This window comes from Musa acuminata, chromosome BXJ3-2 (genome assembly GCF_036884655.1).
Source record: "Musa acuminata AAA Group cultivar baxijiao chromosome BXJ3-2, Cavendish_Baxijiao_AAA, whole genome shotgun sequence".
NCBI classification, from domain to species: Eukaryota; Viridiplantae; Streptophyta; class Magnoliopsida; order Zingiberales; family Musaceae; genus Musa; species Musa acuminata.
The window spans coordinates 27,301,968-27,321,000 of record NC_088350.1 but is presented as its reverse complement, the minus strand read 5'-3'; the positions used below and the strand labels follow the sequence as shown (position 1 = coordinate 27,321,000).

Genomic DNA, 19,033 nt, shown 5'->3' with positions numbered 1-19,033 from the left:
GACATGATGACATGCAAGTCATGAGCGTATTACATACTGATTGATACTAATGCTATTGCTATTGCTTAAGTTGGATGAGTCATGTCGACCCCCTCTAATAACAGAGTTAGAATTTGTTAATTAGATTATGAATCACCTTACAAGCATAGATATGAACACCATAACCACTACTGCATGAAACAAATAATAGCTCATAAACCATAGGCAGAGGACTCATATTTTGATGACATAAAGTTTTGACAAACAACTACGTAGACAAACATTAACATATCATATAACAGAGTCACTATAGTATGCACAAAAAGAAAAAATTAAAATCATGTGACGGTGTGTTATGAAAAGACATGCAAACCATGAGCGTATCACATACTGATCGATACCAATACCATTGCTATTGCTTAAGTCGGATAAATTATGTCGACCCCCTCTAACAACAGAGTTATCATAGCTTCCTTTTGTATTTTGCTACAGTCACTGCCATCACCACGTATAGCTTGTCAATCATGTTATCAATGGCGCGAAAGTATGTGATCCTCCATGTCCGTCGTAACAAAAGACTTCCACAAACCATCCAAAATCCAGTAATAAATCCTAGTGTGATGCTCGTGTATAACCAAAGTATTTCCATTCTGCTCTTAGAAGAATCTTTATTTTGCTCTTCTTCAATGGCCTTCGCTATATTCACCGTACAATTTATGGGCAGAGGAGGGCCACAAAGATATGGATTGCCAATGTAGATAGATGGATCAGTAAAAGTTTGCAATTGGTTGCCAGTGGGAATGCTTCCTGAAAGATTGTTATATGATAAATTCAAATGGTCTAAGAAATTCAAGGTTGCCAAACCGGATGGAATTGCACCCGAGAGATTATTTCTTGAGAGATCGAGGACTTCTAGTTGTTTCATTCCGTCGATGCTTCTTGGTATCTGACCTATAAGGTAATTTCCAGATAGATTTAAGCTCCGCAATCCATGCAAATTCCCCAATTCTTCAGGGATGCTTCCAGATAAGTAATTGTTGGAGAGATCAATAAGTGTATCAATCGAAAGTTGTCTAGAGGTGGTATACTTGATTTCACTTCCTTTTATGAAGAGCAACATATCTTCTGCATAGAGAGTGTCATTGTTGAAGTAACAACACTGATACGTAGGAGCGCTTTCTAATGCACTGAAGCTCCCAAAGCTCTGTGGTATCGTTCCTGAAAGATTGTTGTTGGAGAGATCCAAGATACGAAGATATGGTAGAAAAGATAATCGAGGAATACTGCCGTTGAAGGCATTCGAGCGTAAGCTAAGTGTCTTCAGATACAATAGGCTTTCTCCGATCCAAGTTGGTATGTTCCCGATAAAGTTGTTGTGGCCCAAGTCGAGAGTAGATAGTTCTGTGCAACTCTTTAAACAATGAGGAATCGGCCCGGATAAATTATTGTAACTCAAGTGCAGTGACTCTAGCATTTGCAAATTACAGAGCGTATCAGAGACTCCACCGACTAATTTGTTGTTTGATAAGTCTAAAAGAAGTAAATTTGAGGAATTTTTCCAGCAATTGGGAACTTCTCCTGACAAATTATTTTCAGAAAGCTGAAGCCTTTCCAAATTACTAGATCGACAATAAGAGAAGGGAATACCGCCACTCATATTATTCATAGATAGATCAAACCATTGTAAGCTTGGCATGGTATTTGTGATTCTTGGTGAAAGATTCCCAGAGAATGAGTTATTTGAAAGAGATAAATATTTTAATTTTGGAAAGAATTGTGGTATCTCACCAGTAATCTTGTTATCGGATAGATACAAATATTGGAGACCGGATGGAAGCCAGTTGGGAATCGTTTCTTTGATCCCTGTATTTGATAAATCTAATTCACGAAGATCGGTTTGTGTTCGGAGCCATTTCGGAAATTGGGGCATGGGCAGTATTTGGCAGAATCCCATCCAAAGGGTGTCAAGCTGAAAGGGAGGGATCCAATCATCGCTTTTGTTCAAGTATATAGAGTTGTATGAAATGTCCAAATATTTCAAACTTGATAGATTGGTAAGGTCGTCCTCCGATAAGCTCAACGAGTTATTGTAGAGATCCAAATATGTAAGGCCCTTCAACCATTTGATGCCTTCCGGAAGCATCCCCTTCAAATTGTTGGATCCTAAATTCAAAGATCGCAGCATAGAGAGGTTTCCAAGAGATACAAGTTGTGATTCATGGAGAGAGTTATAAGAAAGATCCAATTGCTCAAGACTAGAAGGACGCCCATCGAGAATCATGTCTTTTACTCCTGCAAGTGAAAATATAAAACATGAAGGGATATTTGTATTTAGAGCCATTTTGAAAATTAGAGTATTTAAAAAAGAAAAAATAAAGAGCTTGAAACAATAGATAAATCAAACGATAGTAAGTTTGGCATTGTGTTTGACATTCTCGGATGAAAATGCCCTAAGAAGAAGTTTTTTGAGAGAAATAAATATCTAGAAATAATTTATCTCACCAGTAATCTTGTTGTTGGAGAGATCCAAATATTCGAGTCTTGGCATCATGTTTAATATTTTTGGAGGAAGATGTCCAGATAAAGAATTATTTCTGAGATCCAACATAATTAGATTTGGGAAATATTGTTGTGCATCATAAGTGATCTCATTATTGGAGAGATCCAAATACTCAAGACTAGAAGGAAGCCTATCGAAAAACATGTCTTTGATACCTGCACTTGACAAATATAGTTGACGAAGAGTGGTCTGTGTTCGGAGCCATTTTGGAAATTGGGGCGTGGGCCCTATTTGGCAGAAATCCATGAAGAGACTTTGAAGCCGAAAAGGAGGGATCCAATCATCGCTTTTGTTCAATTCAATGAAGTTGTACGAAATGTCCAAATATTTCAAATTTGATAGATTAGCAAGGTCATCCTCCGATAAGCTCAACGAGTTACTTTTGAGATCCAAATAGACAAGGCTTTTCAGTTGTCCGATGCCTTTCGAAATCGTCCCATTCAAATCATTGGAATATAAAACTAAATGTTGCAGCAATGATAGATTCCCGATAGATGCAGGCACTGATCCATAGAGGGAGTTGAAAGAAAGATCAAGAGATTTTAGATTCTTGATGTTCCCTAGCCAATCCGGAAAGGAACCACTCAGCTGGGTGTCGCTGAGATCCAATTCCTCGATGCTATACTTAAGACATCTAGAGAAAACCATTTCTAGATTGGCAAGCACATCATTGATAGGCACTTGGCTCAGGTAGAGAATTTGGAGCTTGCAGAGATTGAATATAGGAGCTAGCTGCATGAAGCCATCTTGGAACACACTCCCAGACAAGTCGAGTGCCCGGAGAGATGTCAACTTCGCAACAGAATCAGGAAAGAACCCATATAGGTGATTCCCACCAAGATAAAGGAACTCGAGGCTAGTAATATTGAACACCCAATCTGGTACGGTGGAGTTTATATCATTGCCTCGTAAATCAAGAGTGGTGAGAGACGTGAAGTTGACATGAGATAGCGAACGTGGAAAGATCCCTAATTCACAAGAACTCAATTCAATCTCTTGAACATGTGGCAACACGTTCAAATCTTGTAACCAGTTGGCCGCATTTGTAAAACGGACACGAGTCATGTTAAGATGCCGAAGGGAAGTGAGCATAGAGATCCATCTTGTGTTCTCAAGGTACAAGCAGAAGAAGCCATCACCTTCATCAACCCCATAGCAGTTATAAGAAAGGTCGAGATGCTGCAAAGTGGATAGATTTCCGAGCTGGTCAGGTACTCTACCCACGAAGCCTGCACCTGAGAGGTTAAGATATGTTAGTCTTCTGAAAGCTCCAAAGAACTTGGGGATAGGTTTATGCGTAAAATAGTTGCCGCTGAGGTCCAGGTGACTAAGTTGTTGGAGAGAAAGCAGTGATGGAGTTATGTCACCGCGCAGTGCCCATCTGCATCCTGGATCATCATTAACTTCCTGTTGAGAGTAGCCCTCGTATAGATCCATTCGACGTCTATTCCGAAGATCCAGCTTGATAACATGACCAGAGATGTTGCTGCAGCCAACACCTTCCCACGCACAACAGTCCTCCCCGACCCAGGAAGAGAGACGATTGGAAGGATCATGAAGTCCACGCTTGAAGTCGATGAGGGCTTTCCTCTCTGTCTCTCGGCAGCCACGAGAAATCCCAAGCTCAATGCTAAGAACAGTAAGAGAAAAGGTTAGGACAAGAAGAGTGGTTCTCCCACCCATGTTTAATAGTGAGCTCTACCTCAGCTCTCGTGTGTGTGTGTACAAGCTTATATAAGCTCTCATGTGTGTCCAACAAAATTGTGTCCAACAAAATTGTCACTAGTCAAAGTCAAGCAACATGGGAACAAGTTAAAGGAGAAAGTCCGAACGTTCCACACGAAGATGTGTCCAACAAAATTGTCACTAGTCAAAGTCAATTTATAGGTAAGTAAGTCAATGTCCAAAACAAATTGAAAACTCACTTATGATGGAGGCTTTTTCATTGCTGAATTTTCATCACAGGTGTCACATTCCGGATAATAAATATAGACATCCAACAATATGATAGAAGATTGATGGTAGAAATCAAAAGTCCTCATTCCCTTCAATTGTCAATGTAGTATGAAATTTATGGGAAAAAAAGATGAGAGAGTCAGAATGACATGTTTCATGAAAGAAAACTATGATTAAGAATGGAATCAAAGAAAAATGCTATCAAAATCCTTATCATTTACTTGACCCAATTAATAATTTGGCTACTTTTTGAAAAAGGTAATCAATCAATAAAAAAAAGTCACTAAAAATTATTCTAGTTTACTTGATCCAATAATAATTTGGTTACTTTTTGAAAAAAAGTAACCAATGAATAAAAAAATAAAAATATTATTATTTACTTGACCTGATAATTATTATATTTTGTCTTCCAAAAGAGTGGAGGAATTTGTCAATAAAAATTGACCTGATAATTATTATATTTAGTCTTCCAAAAGAGTGGAGGAATTCGTCAATAAAAATTGACCTGATAAAAATTGACCTTCATAATCCCTTTTAAGTAAAAATAATTACGAAAATCTAAAAGAAAAGTGACATAAAACGTGGTTTTACATTTGCTTTAATTGATTTAGCACAAACCTTCATCTTTTCTTTCTGAGTTTGGGATGATTATTAGTGATTTTTAATATAATATTTTTTTGTAAAAAATCAGACATAATTTTATGTTGACTATCGATGACTTAATGCAACCCTTCATTAAGTCATTTTCTTTCGAACTTAAAACAAACATTAGTGGTGTTAGTGCAATGTTTTTCATATTAAACTAATTAATATGATTATTATTTTCAGCTTCAGGTGAAACTGATTACCAAAATCTAAAAGAAAAGTGGCATAAAAGTAAAACTAACTCAAAATAATGTTCAAATACTTGCACCATTAAAAAAAAGAAAATACCGCTAATGTCTGTTAAGTTAGAATAGAAGGAGGACAAGCTCCATCGTAAAGGGTGCATTACCCCTTAGAATGTTCAGATCAAGAAGCTTGTACCAATGTATATTGCTTATATTTGGTCATGTTGCCATCACAACCCTCATGATCTTCAATTGTCAAGGTAGCATGAAATTCACGGTAAAAAAATAAAAAGAGAGATAGATAACGACATGCTTCATAAAAGAAAGCCACTATTAAGAATGGAATCAAAGAAAAATGCTATCAAAATCGTTATCGTTTACTTGACCCAGTTAATAATTTGGTTACTTTTTTAAAAAGAGTAATCAATGAATAAAAAAATTCATTCTAATTGACTTGACCCCATAATAAGTTGGTTACTTTTTGAAAAGAGTAACCAATGAATAAAAAAATAACTAAAAATTATTATTATTTATTTTGTTTAATCTTTGAAAGGAGTGGAAAGTTGATGTTTACGTAAGTACATCATGACTTATTGTGTATAGTCAAATAATAATGTAAATGGTGGTTTTTTTGAATGCAGGATGTAGAGATGTATAATGGTGTTTGAAGTATTTGTAGTATAACTTTTTGAGAAAAGATAAATAAATAATTTTAAAGATATAATAAAGAGTGTGCGTATGTATGATAGAACTCATGAGATCAATTAATTCTCTTTTCACCTAGCTATATACTTTAAAATTCTAAATAAAATTAGCTGACCAATTTGTAGCTCTATCATATCATGAATCCAGTTTCTTGTGTTTCCCAACTGAATTAAAATGCATTCGTTTGGATCAGAGAAATATTATAGAATATGATTAATCTTCTATTTATGTTTTATCAAAACAATCAAGATTTAGGCTCTGAACATTGTAACATCTTTCATGCGATTTTCTACTTAAAACATTAGGACAGTTATAAGCGACTTTAGGTAACTCTTCAATTTTTGACATGCATTAGCACTATTAGTATAATTACATTTCATTTCAAACTTAGCATCATCATCATCCATTTTAAGTTCAAAAAAAAAAAAATGCAAAAGGAAAGTGACATAAAACAAAAATCTTCTGGTTTCTAATCGCTTGAATGTCGTTTTGTTTGAGCGGCTCTTTCACGAATCCTGATGGAATGGATACTTAGAATACCTATTTCTAAAGCTCTTGATGATGACACTTGATATAACAATCCAATTCTATCGATATATTAAATCAGATTCTAAGGAGGTGGTTTGGCACGGCTAGAAGGCGATATGGCTGCTTACTATTCTCTCCTAAAGTTAAACTGTTTTTATGGAAGCTCTCCTGCAACCGATTACCCATCTCTGCTCTCTTTGCACATATTCTGCACCACCAGCAAGATAATTGCTTTGTCTGTCACCTTTCGGTAGATACCTCCCCACATATTCTCCTACAATGTTGTTCGGCCCTCTCTTTTTGGAATATGTTCCAGGCCAAATTGAAATTTGTTTCGAGTTCTTTGACGCATGGGCTTATTGGCTTCACGAGGGAGATGGTCGTGACAAACAAATCTCTAGAACGATCTTAAGTCTCATTTCCTATTCTTTAATTTCGATGAAACTTTTGATTAGATTATTTAATGCGATGGTTCATTCTCTTTTAATGAACTTACCGTATGTATTGGGCTTTGCTTCCTCTCGCCTTACAACTCCACCATTGCCGCTGTGGGCAGCTTCCCTTACAAGCGCACAATCCATTGATGAAAGGGCTCCACCATGTTCAAGAACTATAAATAACCAGCCTAAGGATTCAATCGGACTCTCAATCACTCATCTCGATCATTGAATCAATGGAACCAAGGAACCCCCCTTCGCATCTTATACCCATAACTGCTGAGATTTAAGTTGAGGATGGATAATTTACACTCTTTTGATCTCAATTATTGTCATTTACAAGACTCTATTAATGTGTTAAATCATTAAATTGAGTCAAAAATTTATAATAAAGAATTAGTTATTGAATGGTGGTTAAAAGAAATAATCAAATACTTAGTAGTGTTGATTTTGGAACATTAATCTTTATTTTAATATATTAAGGACATCAACTTATCTCATGTTAATTACTATTATGGACATCATATTGTGTCAAATAATTCATTTACTGAAGGAAACAAAAGAAAGCTACTTCCGATCACTATCGTTTATTTAACCCAACCATTTGTCTAATTCTTGAACAGAGGAAATAAAAAAAAAGTCAATTAATATATTGAATCATTCAATTAAGTGAAGATTTTATTTTAATTGAATCAGTGACTAACAAAAGTAATAAATACTCAAAAGTGTTGATTTTGGACCATTAATATCTATTTTAATATATTAAGGATATCAATTTATCTTAAGTTAATTGTTATTAAAGAAATTGTGTCATGTTAAATGATAACTACTTTGAAGCATTATCATTTACTTGACATAATGATTTGTCTAATTCATTATTAAAGAAAATAAAAAAAAAACCACTCAAATCATTATCATTTACTTCATTCAATGCTAGAAAAGGTGAGGACAAGAAGAAGAAGGGTTCTCCGGCCCATGTTTAACAGCGAGTTCTACCCCTAAACCCGGCAGCTCTCGTATTAATATATAAGCTCATATTTACCTAACGCATGCGTGAGTGCCCCATTAGACGAGAAAGTTGTCATGAGGGATCTCCTGAGGCGGCTGAACGTTCCACAATAATATGTGTCCAACAAAATTGTCACTAGTCAAAGTCAAGTAATACGAAAATAAGTCAATGTCCAAAACAAATTAGAAACTCAACTTATGGTGGAGGCTTTTTCATTGCTTAATTTCCACCACAAGTGCCGCATTCCATATCATAACCAAGCTTGACAGCAGATATAGACATTCAACAATATGATAGGAGATTGATGGTGGAAGTCAAAAGCCGTCATTCTCTTCGATTGTGTAACATGAAATTCACAAAAAAAAGAAAAAGAGAAAAAGAGAGAGATAGATAACGACATGTTTCAAGTCACGATTAAGAATGGAATCAAAGAAAAATGTTATCAAAATCATTATCGTTTACTTGACCCAATTGATAATTTGACTACTTTTTAAAAAGAGTAATAATTTGATTACTTTTTGAAAAGAGCAACCAATGAATAAAAAAAAACTAAAAATTATTATTATTTATTTTGTTTAATCTTTGAAAGGAATGGAAAGTTGATGTCTACATAAGTCATGCCTCATCCATTATCATAGAAAGAAGAATACATCATGACTGACTTGATTGTATATAGCCAAATAATAATGTAAATGGTGGTTTTTTCCACATAGCATATAGAGACATTTGAAGTATTTGTAGTATGATTTTTTGAGAAAAGATAAATAAATAATTTTAAAGATATAATAAAGATTGTGCGTATGATAGAACTCATGATATCAATTAATTCTCTTTTCACCTAGCTATATACTTTAAAATTCTAAATAAAATTAGCTAACCAATTTGTAGCTCTATCATATCATGAATCAAGTTCTTGTGTTTCCCAACTGAATTAAAATGAATTCGTTTGGACTAGAGAAATATTATAGAATATGATTAATTTTTTATTTATGTTTTCATCAAAACAATCAGGATTTAGGCCCTGAACTTTGTAAGTTTTACATTTGCTTTAATTGATTTAGCACAAACCTTCATCTTTTCTTCTAAGTTTGGAATGGTTATTAGTGATTTTAATATAATATTTTATTATAAAATCTGACATTATCGATGATTTAATGCAACCCTTCAAAATTTTCTTTCGAACTTAGAACAAACATTAGTGGTGTTAGTACAACATTTTTCATATTAAACTAATTATTACGATTTTTATTTTCGGCTTTAGGTAAAACTGATTACCAAAATCTAAAAGAAAAGTGGCATAAAGTAAAACTAACTCAAAATAATGTTCGAATACTTACACCATTTAAAAAAAGAAAATACCGCTAATGTCCGTTAAGTTAGAAGAAAAGGAGGACAAACTCCATCGCAAAGGGTGCATTACCCCTTAGAATGTTCAAATCAAGAAGCTTGTGCCGATGTATATTGCTTATATTTGGTTAGGTTGCCATCACAATGGAAGGCTCAAGGCATGGGGCATATGAATTCGATCCATCGCTTTGCCAAGTTGGCACATGATGTGTCATCGTAGCTAAGTACCCGAATTTGTTCTGAAACATGTCATCTAATCTGTGAAACAACTTATAACGTTATCTTATTTCTACAAATTTTGAGCTCTAATCTTCTTCAGAATTTGTTCAGACTCTTGAAGGTTATACAAACGCAGACTGGTGAGTCGAATCTCGAAATCGAATCAAGAAAGCCCCAAATGATCTGTTAGATTTGAATTCCGGCCCGACGGGCGAGGAAGATCGAGCGAACCCACCTTGGTCTCCAGAAGCCCCGTCGAAGCCGTCGCCGCCGACGAGAGGGCCGCTTTCGCAGCTCCTCCTCCTCATCTACGTGATCTTTCCTTCGTTGCTGCTCTCGTCTTCTTTGGAGTATGTCGCCGGAACCGGAGGCGACGCGAGCAGCAGCAGGACCTCCGGTGCGAGATTGGAATGGAAAATCCTTACCAAGAGAAATTTCTCCTCTCAGATCCGTCTCCATCCCCAGATCCTCCTCATGGTTACCGTCGCTTGCACGCCGCTTCCCTTTCTTGATTATCCCTTTTCTCTTGATGCTTGCGTATTGCTAGATCGATCAAGAACATGGATTTTAGGTGAATCACGAGGTCCATATCAATCTTGATTGCTGGTGATTTGAGAATGTGTTTTCTTTTCTTTATTTACCTTTTCTTAAAGCTCGCGTACCGTTAGATCGATCAATAAGATGGTTTTTAGGTGCATTATGAAGTGTATTCCATTCTTGATTACCGGTACTTTGAAAAAGATGTTTTCTGTTTTTTTCGATCAAGGGTTTGCTGGAACTATTTTTGCTCTGGTTATCTTTCTGACTTTTCTTGATGTTTGATCGTATTGCTTCGATTATTCCCATTCAAACCGTTTCACATATGATAGTAGAAACTTTTTCTTGGGGATGAGTCACGGAAGTCGAAGGATCTAGGATTTGGATTGCTTTATTCGTAAGATTTTCCTTATTATATTCGATAATTAGAAGACTGCGACTTTCTTTTCCCTGCCATGGACCTTAAATGCATATTCCTTGTTAGCTGTAAAATTATACTTTTCTGGCACTTTACGACATCCATTATTATGCAGCTTGCAATTCTGTTCACATGAATCATTTTATCGAAAGGGAAGCAGAGAGGGATTTACCAATGTGAAATGTAATTGGTTAGTTGGTTGTCTATAGGCAGTTTAAGAGACATCCTTGTGCTTTCTTTGGTCGGTCTCGGCAATTCTGCTCCAACAGAGCAACGAGTTTGACTTATGTTGGTGAGACTAAAACTTATCTGGTAAGAATAATCTTAACAGTCATCTGCTCTAGTCGACGTTGAGATAAACGATTAAAATTCAATAGATGAAAATTCCTTTTAAAATGGGATAAAAGCTATTCATGTGGTTCTACCTTGATAAGAATATATGTGAGCAGAAATGTATGTTGTGATTTCATAGCAGTGAACCTTATGAGCAAATTTCAATTTCTTTTCTCTTTGGCAAGGGTTTCTTTTTTTTTTTTTAAGAGTAAGCGACAAAGGTAGTATTGAAATCCAAGACCTTACAATAAACTATCAATGTCTTTACCAACTAAGCTAGCCTTTGGCTAGGTTAATGTCGATAAGAAGATTAGTATTTATATTCTTTGGTATCAGAGCTTGTCTACTTTTGGCCCCTCTTATCAAATTTAACATGTTGCGTTTTGCCTAAACTGAGACTTCATAGGATCTCTGGCTCTTGATGTCCTAATACCTTCTTCTTTAAGCCTTTCTTCTTGAACAGTGTGTGTGAGTGTGCATGCCTCGGGTGACCATGTGTATGTGTCTATGAATGTATGATGTGCACTTGATACCATCCATTTCCTATTTTGCAAATTGTTTCAATATGACATGTGGTGATTAATGGTTGGTAAATTTATGAAGTGTGCATCATGTTAACATTGCTTAAATTAATGATAATTTTATCTCCATGAAATTACTGATTCTCCTTGTTGCAACTGTGTGACTTCCTGTTCATCATTGTTTTCAAATCGCTTAAACGTTACTTAAACATTGAGGAAATCTTCAATTTTTGTCTTGTGGTTGATCTTTTGGTTTCTAATCGCTTGAATGTTGTTTTGTTTGAGCGGCTCTTCCACAGTTCCCTAGTTGAATGAATATTTAGAATACATATTCTTAGAGCTCTTGATGAGGACACTTGGATATGACAACCCAATCCCCTAGGCTTGTTGTCTACTATTGATTTCTATCGGTATATCAAATCAGATTCTAAGGAGGAGGTTTGGCAGGGTTAGAAGGCGATATGGCTCCTTCCTATCTCCCCTAAAGTTAAAACTCTTTCTATGGAAACTCTCCTGGAACCGATTACCCATCTCTGACCTCTTTGCACATATTCTACGCCACCAGCAAGATAATTGCTTTGTATGTCACCTTTCGGTAGATACCTCCCCACATATTCTCCTACAATGTTCTTCAGCCCTCTCTTTTTGGAATCTGCTCCAGGCCAAAGTGAAATTTGTTTCAAGTTCTTTTGACACATGGGCTTATCTTGGCTTCACGAGGGAGATAGTCATGACAAACAAATCTCTAGAACGATCTTAAGTCTCATTTCCTATTCTTTTTGTTGTCTTTGGCTCAATAGGAATGAGGTCAGATTCCATGACTGTCGTGCCAAACCTCCTACCATAGTCTCCAGGGTGATTGCCCTCACCAATGAAATCGCTGAATCATATCCTTCGCCTGAGAAAACTAGGAATATATGCACTATGTATCCTCAACCAGGTAATGGGATCTACGGCTACATATTACAATGTGAGAAATCTTTTACTTCACTTCGAATTTTCTGCAGGAACCATATTTATCTTCCTCTTTGCTGCAAACTCATCGCTAGCTGTGGGCCGATCGAATCCCCTAATGGCAGAGGCTCTCGTTGTCCTGGAGGCGCTGAAACACACAAAGGCACTGCAGTGGCACCACCCCTGGATCCAAACTGACTCCCAATCACTAATATCTATTGTTAACAGTGCCAAGGAAATCCCTTGGTTCCTTTCTGTCATTATTTCTGATGTAACGTTATTTATGGCCAAACTTCACATCATTGCTCACAGTTTTATCCCTAAGGCTCTCAACAGCAAAGTTCATCAGCTTGTTGCTTTTCTAAGAACCAATGGGTTCTCATGTTTTTATAAAGTGGGTGATTCTGATATATCATCCAATCCTCTTGTTATCTTTCTTTAATTTCGATGAAAGTTGTTACTGTTTTAAAAAAAAAATTCAATTCTCTGGATCCGAACCCAAGGGGTGAAACTTTTGACTATATTATGTAATGTGATGGTTCATTCTTTTTTACTGAACTTACCGTAGGTATTGGGTTTTGCTTCCTCTCGACTTCCAACTCCACCATTGCTGCTGTGGGCAGCTTCCCTTACAAGCGCACAATCCATTGATGAAAGGGCTCCACCATGCTCAAGAACTATAAATAACCACCCTAAAGATTCAATCGGACTCTCAATCACTCATCTCGATCATTGAATCAATGGAACCAAGGAACCCCCTTGGCATCTTATACCCATAACTGCTGAGATTTAAGTTGAGGATGGACAAATTACTCAAATCATTGTCATTTACTTGTTATTGAATTATTCAATTGAACTAAGAATTTATTATCGGTGGTTATGACTATTGAACACCATAAACACTGCTGCTTGAAATAAATGCTAGCGCATAAACCATAGGCAGAGAACTCATATTTTGATGACCTAAAGTTTTAACAAACAAACTACATAGACAAACATCAACGGATCATATAACAGTCATTATAGCATGCATAAAAATGAGAAATTAAAATCATGTGACGGTGTTATGAAAAGACAAGCAAGCCATGAGCGTATCAAATACTGATCTATACCAATGCCATTGCTATTGCTTAAGTTGGATGAGTCATGTCGTCCCCCTCTAACAACAGAGTTATCATAGATTCCTTTTGTATTTTGCCACGGTCACTACCATCACCACGTATAGCTTGTCACACATGTTATCAATGGCGCGGAAGTATGCGATCCTCCATGTTCGTTGCAACAAAAGGCTTCCACAAATCGCCCAAAATCCAATAATAAATCCTAGCGTGATGCTTGTGTATAACCAAAGTGTTTCCATTCTATTTTTAGAAGAATCTTTATTTTGCTCTTCTTCAACGGCCTGTGCTATATTCACCGTACAATTTTTGAGGAGAGGAGGGCCACAAAGATTTGGATTGCCAGCATAGATTGATGGATCAATAAAAGTTTGCAATTGGTTGCCAGTCGGAATGCTTCCTGAAAGATTGTTATATGATAAATTCAAATGGTCTAAGAAATTCAAGGTCGCCAAACCGGATGGAATTGCACCCGAGAGATTATTTCTTGAGAGATCGAGAACTTCTAGTTGTTTCATTCCATCGATACTTCTTGGTATCTGACCTATAAGGTAATTTCCGGATAGATTTAAGCTCCGCAATCCAAGCAAATTCCCGAATTCTTCAGGGATGTTTCCAGATAAGTAATTATTGGAGAGATCAATAAGTGTATCCATTGAAAGTTGTCTCAAGGTGGTATACTTGATTTCAATTCCTTTTATGAAGAGCCATATATCTTCCTCAAAGAAAATTACGTTGTTGAAGTAACAACACTGATACGTAGGAGCGTTTTTTAATGCACTGAAGTCCCCAAAGCTCCGTGGTATTATTCCTGAAAGATTGTTGTTGGAGAAATCCAAGATACGAAGAGATGCTAGAGAAGATAATTGAGGAATGCTACCGTTGAAGTCATTCGAGCGTAAGCTTAGTGTCTTCAGGTACAAGAGGCTTTCTCCGATCCAAGTTGGTATATTCCCGTTAAAGTTGTTGTGGCCGAGGTCTAGAGTAACGAGTTCTGTGCAACTCTTTAAACAAAGAGGAATCGGCCCGGATAAATTATTGCGCCTCAAGTGCAGTGACTCCCGCGTTTGCAAATTACAGACTGAATCAGGGATTCCACCTACTAATTTGTTGCTTGATAAGTCTAAAAGAAGTAAATTTGAGGGATTTTTCCAACAATTAGGAACACCTCCTGACAAATTATTTTCGGAAAGCAGAAGCCCTTCCAAATACCTCGATCGACAATAAGAGAAGGGAATCTCACCACTCATATTATTCGTAGATATATCGAACCATTGTAAGTTTGGCATTATGTCTGAGATTCTTGGTGGAAGATTCCCTGAGAATGAGTTATTTGAAAGAAATAAATATTTTAATTTAGGAAGGAATTTTGGTATCTCACCAGTAATCTTGTTATCGGATAGATCCAAATACTCGAGACCGGATGGAAGCCAGTTGGGAATCGTTTCTTTCATACCTGTGTTTGATAAATATAATTCACCAAGAGTGGTTTGTGTTCGAAGCCATTTCGGAAAATGGGGTATAGGTAGTATTTGGCAGAATCCCATGAGAAGGGTGTTAAGCTGAAAGGGAGGGATCCAATCATCGCTTTTGTTCAAGTGTATAGAGTTGTATGAAATGTCCAAATATTTCAAACTTGATAGATTAACAAGGTCGTCCTCTGATAAGCTCAACGAATTATTGTGAAGATCCAATTGGACGAGGCCCTTCAACCGTTTGATGCCTTCCGGAAACATCCCATTTAAATAATTGGAACGTAAAATCAAAGATTGTAGCATAGAGAGGTTTCCAAGAGATGCAGGCAATGATCCATGGAGAGAGTTGTAAGAGAGATCCAAATACTCGAGACAAGAAGGAAGCCTATCGAAAAACATGTCTTTGATACCCGCACTTGACAATTGTAGTCGACGAAGACTGGCTTGTGTTTGGAGCCATTTCGGAAAATGGGGAATGGGCAGTATTTGGCAGAAATCCATGGAGAGGCTTAGAAGCTGAAAAGGAGGGATCCAGTCATTGCTTTTGTTCAAGTGTATAGAGTTGTATGAAATGTCCAAATATTTCAAACTTGATAGATTAGCAAGGTCATCCTCTGATTAGGCCAACGAGTTATTGTAAAGATCCAATTGGACGAGGCCCTTCAACCGTTTGATCCCTTCCGGCAACATCCCATTCAGGTAACTGGAACGTAGAAACAAAGATTGCAGCATAGAGAGGTTTCCAAGAGATATAGGCAATGATCTGTGGAGAGAGTTGTAAGAAAGATCCAAATGCTCGAGACTAGAAGGAAGCCCATCGAGAATCATGTCTATTACTCCTACTCCTGCATGTGAAAATATAATTCATGAAAAGATTTGTAGTTTGGAACCGTTTTGGAAAATATGCTATTTAAAAAAAATGTTATATAAAGAGGTTGAAACTGAAAAGGACGGGATCCAATCACCACTTTTTCTGGAGTCGTAGTTGTTCGAAATGTCCAAATACCTTAAACTTGATAGATTAGCCAATTGGACCTCCGATAAGCTCAACGAGTTACTACTGAGATCCAAATAGATAAGGCTCTTCAGTTGTCCGATGCCTTCCGAAATCGTCCCATTCAAATCATTAGAATATAAAACTAAATGTTGCAGCAATGATAGATTCCCGATAGATGCAGGCACTGATCCACAGAGGGAGTTGAAAGAAAGATAAAGAGATTTGAGATTCTTGATGTTCCCTAGCCAATCCGGAAAGGAACCACTCAGCTGGGTGTCGCTGAGGTCCAATTCCTCCATACTATACTTAAGACATCCAGAGAAAACCATTTTTAGATTGGCAAACACATCGTTGATAAGCACCTGGCGCAGGTATAGAATTTGGAGCTTGCAGAGATTAGATATAGGAGCTACCTGCATGAAGCCATCTTGGAACTCACTCCTAGACAAATCGAGTTCCCTGAGAGATGTCAACTTCGTAATAGAATTAGGAAAGAACCCATGTAGGTCATTCCCACCAAGATAAAGGTACTCGAGGCTAGTAATATTGAACACCCAATCTGGTATGGTGGAGTTTATATCATTGTCTCCTAAATCAAGAGTGGTGAGAGATGTGAAGTTGACATCAGACAATGAATGTGGAAAGGTCCCTAAGTCACAAGAACTTAATTTAATCTCCTGAACACGTGGAAGCACGTTCAAATCTTGCAACCAGTTGGACGCATTTGTAAAATTGACCAAATTCATGTTAAGGTGCCGAAGGGAAGTGAGCATAGAGATCCATCTTGTGTTCTCAAGGTACAAGCAGAAGAAGCCATCACCGTCATCATCCCCATTGCAGTTATAAGAAAGGTCGAGGTGCTGCAAAGTGGATAGATTTCCGAGCTGATCAGGTACTCTACCCACGAAGCCTGCCCCTGAGAGGTTAAGATATGTTAGTCTTCTGAAAGCTCCAAAGAACTTGGGGATGGGTTTATGCGTAAAACAGTTGCCGCTGAGGTCCAGGTGATTAAGTTGTTGGAGAGAACGCAGTGATGGAGTTATGTCACCATGCAGTGCCCATCTGCATCCTGGATCATCATCCAACAAGAAGGACACCTCCTGATGAGTGCAGTCGTCAGCTAGAAATGAACATCTATTTCGAAGATCCAGCTTGACAACATGACCAGAGATGTTGCTGCAGCCAACTCCTTTCCACGCACAACAGTCCTCCCCGACCCAGGAAGAGAGACGATTGGAAGGATCATGAAGTCCACGCTTGAAGTCGATGAGGGCTTTCCTCTCCGTCTCTCGACAGCCATGAGAAATACCAAGCTCAATGCTCAGAACAGCAAGAGAAAAGGTGAGGAAAAGAAGAGGGGCTCTCCCACCCATGTTTTACGGTGAGCTCTACCCCTAAAGCCTCGTGTCTGTATATAAGTTCATATTTGCGTAACGCATGCGTGAGTGCCCCGTTGGTGGAGAAAGTTGTCAGGAGGGAACTCCTGGATGAGGCTAAAACAAAATGGAAACTCGCGTATGGTGGAGGCATTTCCATTGATCGCTTACTTTCCACCACAGGTGTCGCATTCCTTGTCATAATCCTAATTTACCAGTCAAACCTTTTTGGAAATGATGTATTTCCTTGTCATAATCCTAATCTACCAGTCAAACCTTCTTAGAAATGATGTATTTATTATACATCAAATAATATCACTAACCGATCTTAATCGCATATATAAGCAGACATCCGACGGTATATGATTGGCGATTGGTGGTGGAAGTTAAAAGCATCAGTGTAGCATGAAATTTATGGCAAAATAGCACTCTTTTGATCTCAACTTTGTACCATGATTCTTAAATTGCAAGGTGCATTAATTATTATTATTATTATTTGGTAGAACCGTTGGGTTCTCACATTGCTATATGCTTTTTGTTAATCCCAACAGATGTGTATGAGTATATGCTTTTTGTTATTACCAAACAATAGGAAAGCAATAATTATTTACAGTTATGCAGCTGCACTTAATTACTCGTATGCTTTTTTTTTTTTTTTTAATGAAGATGGCATATACTCGTCTATTCAATGAATGGATTTCTCATAGACAATACAATGTTGGAGATGACTTATTATTTGTATTCATAAGTATTAATTATTAATAGACTATTGAAGTAGGCATTGCTATTGTCTAAGAGATTTACTAATTATAGATACAAATTATACTTATCGTGTATTAATTATACTTGTCTAAGATTTCTCCTAGACACTCGTCTTTCTGTGAATATACACCGGAGATTGCATGCTTTCTATTTGTATTAACTCAAAATATTTCTCAAATGGATTATTAGACAAGGATTTAAATCACTTATCGTTTTTTATCAACTATCATATATTTTTATGTGGCATGAAATTTATAGCCAAAACTGGGAAGATCTTTCATCTACAATCGAATATCATGTCAAATAATCTAAAGGCAATCAAAGAAAATTACCTCAAAACACCATTATCATTTATTTGACTCTACTAATATGTTGAATCATTCAATTAAACGAGAATTTATCATTAAAAATTGATGATTAAATTAATGACTAACATAAGCAATTAAATACTTGGAAGCATTGATTTTGGAGATTCATAATGTCTTAAGGATATTAGTTTTTTTCAAGTTAATTACTATTCAAGATATCATGTCATGTCAAATAAAAGGTAATCAAAAAGCTATTTTAAATCACTATCATTTACTTGACCCAATAATTCATTTAATTCTTGATTGAAGAAAACAAAGAAAAGTCACTCAAATCATTGACATTTACTTGACTCCACTAATGTGTTGAATCATTCAATTGAGTGAGAATTTATCATTAAAGGTTGGTGATTGAATCAATGGCTAACATAAACAATCAAATACTTACAAATGTTAATTTTGAAACTTTAACCTCTATTGTAATGTCTTAAGGATATTATTTTTCTCAAGTTAATTACTATTCAGGATATCATGCCACATCAAATAATCTATTCACCGAACGCAACAAAAAAAAAAAATATTTCAAATCACTATCGTTTACTTGACCTAACGATTTGTTTAATTCTTGATCGGACAAAACAAAGAAAAGTCACTCAAATCATTATCA

General features: G+C 36.6%; 3 protein-coding genes and 1 long non-coding RNA gene across 5 annotated transcripts; 1 reads left to right on the top strand and 3 right to left on the bottom strand.

The window, feature by feature from the left end:
- Positions 1-326: 326 nt before the first annotated feature.
- Positions 327-2,612, bottom strand: LOC135631099 (receptor-like protein EIX2). Its single transcript, XM_065138505.1, has 2 exons — positions 2,482-2,612; positions 327-2,271 (listed from the first exon to the last, which is right to left on the bottom strand). The coding sequence occupies exons 1-2, from the start codon at positions 2,585-2,587 to the stop codon at positions 443-445; spliced, it is 1,935 nt and encodes a 644-aa protein (XP_064994577.1). The 5' UTR covers positions 2,588-2,612; the 3' UTR covers positions 327-442.
- Positions 2,613-2,766: 154 nt separating this feature from the next.
- Positions 2,767-4,222, bottom strand: LOC135631574 (receptor-like protein EIX1). The gene is made up of 2 exons (XM_065139305.1): positions 2,920-4,222; positions 2,767-2,825 (listed from the first exon to the last, which is right to left on the bottom strand). The coding sequence occupies exons 1-2, from the start codon at positions 4,220-4,222 to the stop codon at positions 2,767-2,769; spliced, it is 1,362 nt and encodes a 453-aa protein (XP_064995377.1).
- A 5,214-nt stretch (positions 4,223-9,436) lies between these two features.
- Positions 9,437-12,753, top strand: LOC135630958 (uncharacterized). Its single transcript, XR_010494193.1, has 2 exons — positions 9,437-12,319; positions 12,387-12,753. It is a non-coding gene; the product is annotated as an uncharacterized LOC135630958 (long non-coding RNA).
- A 2,077-nt stretch (positions 12,754-14,830) lies between these two features.
- On the bottom strand, positions 14,831-17,386 carry LOC135631445 (receptor-like protein EIX1). 2 transcript variants are annotated; one of them, XM_065139132.1, is made up of 2 exons: positions 15,933-17,386; positions 14,831-15,771 (listed from the first exon to the last, which is right to left on the bottom strand). In XM_065139132.1, exons 1-2 carry the CDS (start codon positions 17,294-17,296, stop codon positions 15,729-15,731), a joined length of 1,407 nt encoding a protein of 468 aa, XP_064995204.1. In that variant the 5' UTR covers positions 17,297-17,386; the 3' UTR covers positions 14,831-15,728. The 2 variants fall into 2 exon arrangements, with proteins under 2 accessions (XP_064995204.1, XP_064995203.1); XM_065139131.1 differs by having other exon boundaries at positions 15,892-17,384.
- Between the last annotated feature and the right edge of the window lie 1,647 nt (positions 17,387-19,033).